The 2,892-nt window shown below is 37.6% G+C and overlaps 1 protein-coding gene across 1 annotated transcript; it reads left to right on the forward strand.

Moving 5' to 3' along the window:
* The first annotated feature begins 523 nt into the window (after positions 1-523).
* On the forward strand, positions 524-1,717 carry LOC131605709 (uncharacterized). Its single transcript, XM_058878034.1, has one exon. It carries the CDS (start codon positions 524-526, stop codon positions 1,715-1,717), a length of 1,194 nt encoding a protein of 397 aa, XP_058734017.1.
* The last annotated feature ends 1,175 nt before the right edge of the window (positions 1,718-2,892 follow it).

Consider the following 2,892-nt stretch of genomic DNA (forward strand, 5'->3'; position numbering starts at 1 on the left):
ATCAAAAACCTTTAAATAAAAAAACTTTAACAAAAATTGCCAACCTGCATCCTCCATGCTATCAATTACTTAACTAAATGTAAAAATTTAAGGAAAACTTTGGCGTGGGGTTTAAAATATAACCTCCACGTTTTCAATTAAAAATAAATTATTATTATTATTATTAATTATTTTATTATTAAATGTTTAAAATATTTTAATATAATCTTTATTTAAATTTTTAGAGTTTGATCTACTGGAGAGAAAAAAATGTCATGTGTAGATAGCTATGAAAACAGTAAAATGCTAGGCATGATATGCAAGTCTCTACCTCAATATTTGCAATTTTTAATTTTATTGTTAGAATGGTTAGATATTTGGGTATTCTCAAATTCATCTAATGAAATAACTTGTACACCATTTCATCATATTTTTTTTAAAACGTATCCATATTAATATTACTGAAAAGTCTTATAAAAAAATGTTACTAAAAAGTATATTATGATTGCATAGAGGAAGTGGTGTATTTTGAGTTGCATAGAGGATGGGACGAGGGAGGCCGAAAAAACCGGTTCCACCGCCGCCAGCCTCAGCACTGCAACCGACTCCGATTAGTAAGACGGTAACTAGCGAAACTGTGAACCACCAAGCTAGCACTAGTTCTACTCCGGTTGTGGTTGGTGAGAAAACCCCCAGTGCTTCCACTAACCCTAAGAAGGAGGTAATTCCGCCGAATTCTGAGGTTAGGAAGTTATGGGTGGATGTTCTCAAAGACAATCGCAATCCTGCAAAAGGTAGATCTATGCAGTTTATAGCTCCCAAGCTTATCGATGGTAATGTTGAAGTGGAAATTGAAGTGGAAGATATAGAATCTGAGCTCGATTTTTGGTCTTCTGCGTTGATTTTGTATGTAATAGGTGGAGAACTTAGTATGAATGCGCTAAAGAACTTCATGACCAGGACTTGGAACTTCGTTCAACTCCCTGATATGTACTACAATGATGAGGGTTTCTTTATCCTCAGATTCAGATCCTTCAGTGATAGGGATGATGTTCTAATGAAGGGACCATATACCATTAGGAACATGCCGGTTCTAATCAGGGAATGGAATCCTGATTTTAAGCTGAAGGACGATTTCTTGCGCACCTTGCCTATCTGGATTAAGCTCCCACAATTGCCTCTTTACCTGTGGGGTGAAAGAAGCCTAAACAAGATTGGAAGTGCACTGGGAATTCCTTTGGTTACGGATGAATGTACCGCCAATAAACTCAGAGTTTCATATGCCAGGATTCTAGTTGAAATGGATATCACCAAAGAACTCCCAGCAGAGATTACGATTCGTGATAGAGATGGGAATAAGTTGCAACAAGCTATTGAATATGAATGGAAACCGTTATATTGCAATAGATGTCATAAACCTGGGCATAACTGTGACCAACCTAAGCCAAAGGTCAAGCAGTGGAAACCTAAATCTAAACCTGTTGAAACTGATAAGACTGAGTCTCAGATGGTGGTTGAAGAAACTAGTAAGGGAGTAACCACTACTAGGATGGAACCAGAGATGAAGGAAAAATCAGATACAAAGGTGGAATCTAAGTGGACTGAAGTGAACAAAAGCACCAAAGACAGAGGTAAGAAACCTATGGTTGAAAATAACTCTGCTATCCTAACTTGTACAAATGGTTTTGATGCATTGCAAGTTTTGAATGACTTGCAAATGCTGAAGGAAACTGGATAATGTTGGTTGCTTGGAATGTGAGGGGGCTCAATAAAAGTGCCAAGCTCAGGGAGATTAGCTCCCGTCTCCTCGAGCTTAAGGCACACATTAACATTCTGATTGAAACTAGAGCTAAACAGAACTATGCTGCTTCTATTAGGAATAAGTTGAAAATTGGTGGGGTGTTTATAGACAATTATGGTTCTCACCCTAATGGCAGAATCTGGGTGCAGTGGGATCCCAATTATGTTGATATCCAAATTGTTCAGATGAGTAGTCAAATGATTCACATGGCTGTTTACAATAAACAAAATGTTTTCATGTATTGGTTGACTGCAATTTATGGTATGAATAAGTTAGATCAAAGGAAGCAACTCTGGCAGGATCTTGATTCTATCCAAGTTCAAGGGCCCTGGTGTCTAATTGGAGACTTCAACAATGTTCTTTGCTCTCAGGACAGGGTTGGTGGAAAAAATGTTATTGAGGCTGAGTATCAAGATCTTGAGGTTATGATGAGTAATAATGCTCTGTCAGAAATGACAAACAAGGGTGAATTTTACACTTGGTCCAATAAGCAAAGCATAGGGACGATTTACTCCAGGATTGACAAAGTTTTGGGGAATACTGAGTGGTTTAAGGATCATCTAGACTGCTCTCTTGAAGTTCTTCCTCCCACTGTACCTGATCATTGCTTGCTTCGGATTCACCATCAGGTTTACCAGCAAAGGAGACAAAAGAGGTTTAGATTTCTTAATTGCTTGACTGAAATTGATTCTTATCATCAAGTAGTGCAGGATAATTGGAGTCAACCTATTGAGGGAAGACCTAGCTATATTCTTTGGCATAAATTGAAAAGACTTCAAAAGGTTCTATACAAAATGAACAAACCTCTGATATCAGCAGCTCAGAATATTGTTCAGGCTAGGGCAAATCTTACTAAAGCACAGGAGGAGCTCAGTGTAGATAGATGGAATGCTGACATGATTAACAGAGTCAAGGACCTGAATGCTAATCTGATTAAGTGGCATGAAGTTGAGGAGAGTATTTTAAAACAAAGGGCAAAAATTAAGTGGCTTAGGGATGGAGATGGTAATAACTCCTATTTCCATGCTTCAGTCAAATTGAAACAAAATACTAAAGCCATTACTATGCTGGAAACTGATGATGGGATGACTATTACCAATCAAGCAGATATT

The sequence above is a fragment of the Vicia villosa genome, linkage group LG5 (genome assembly GCF_029867415.1).
Source record: "Vicia villosa cultivar HV-30 ecotype Madison, WI linkage group LG5, Vvil1.0, whole genome shotgun sequence".
NCBI classification, from domain to species: Eukaryota; Viridiplantae; Streptophyta; class Magnoliopsida; order Fabales; family Fabaceae; genus Vicia; species Vicia villosa.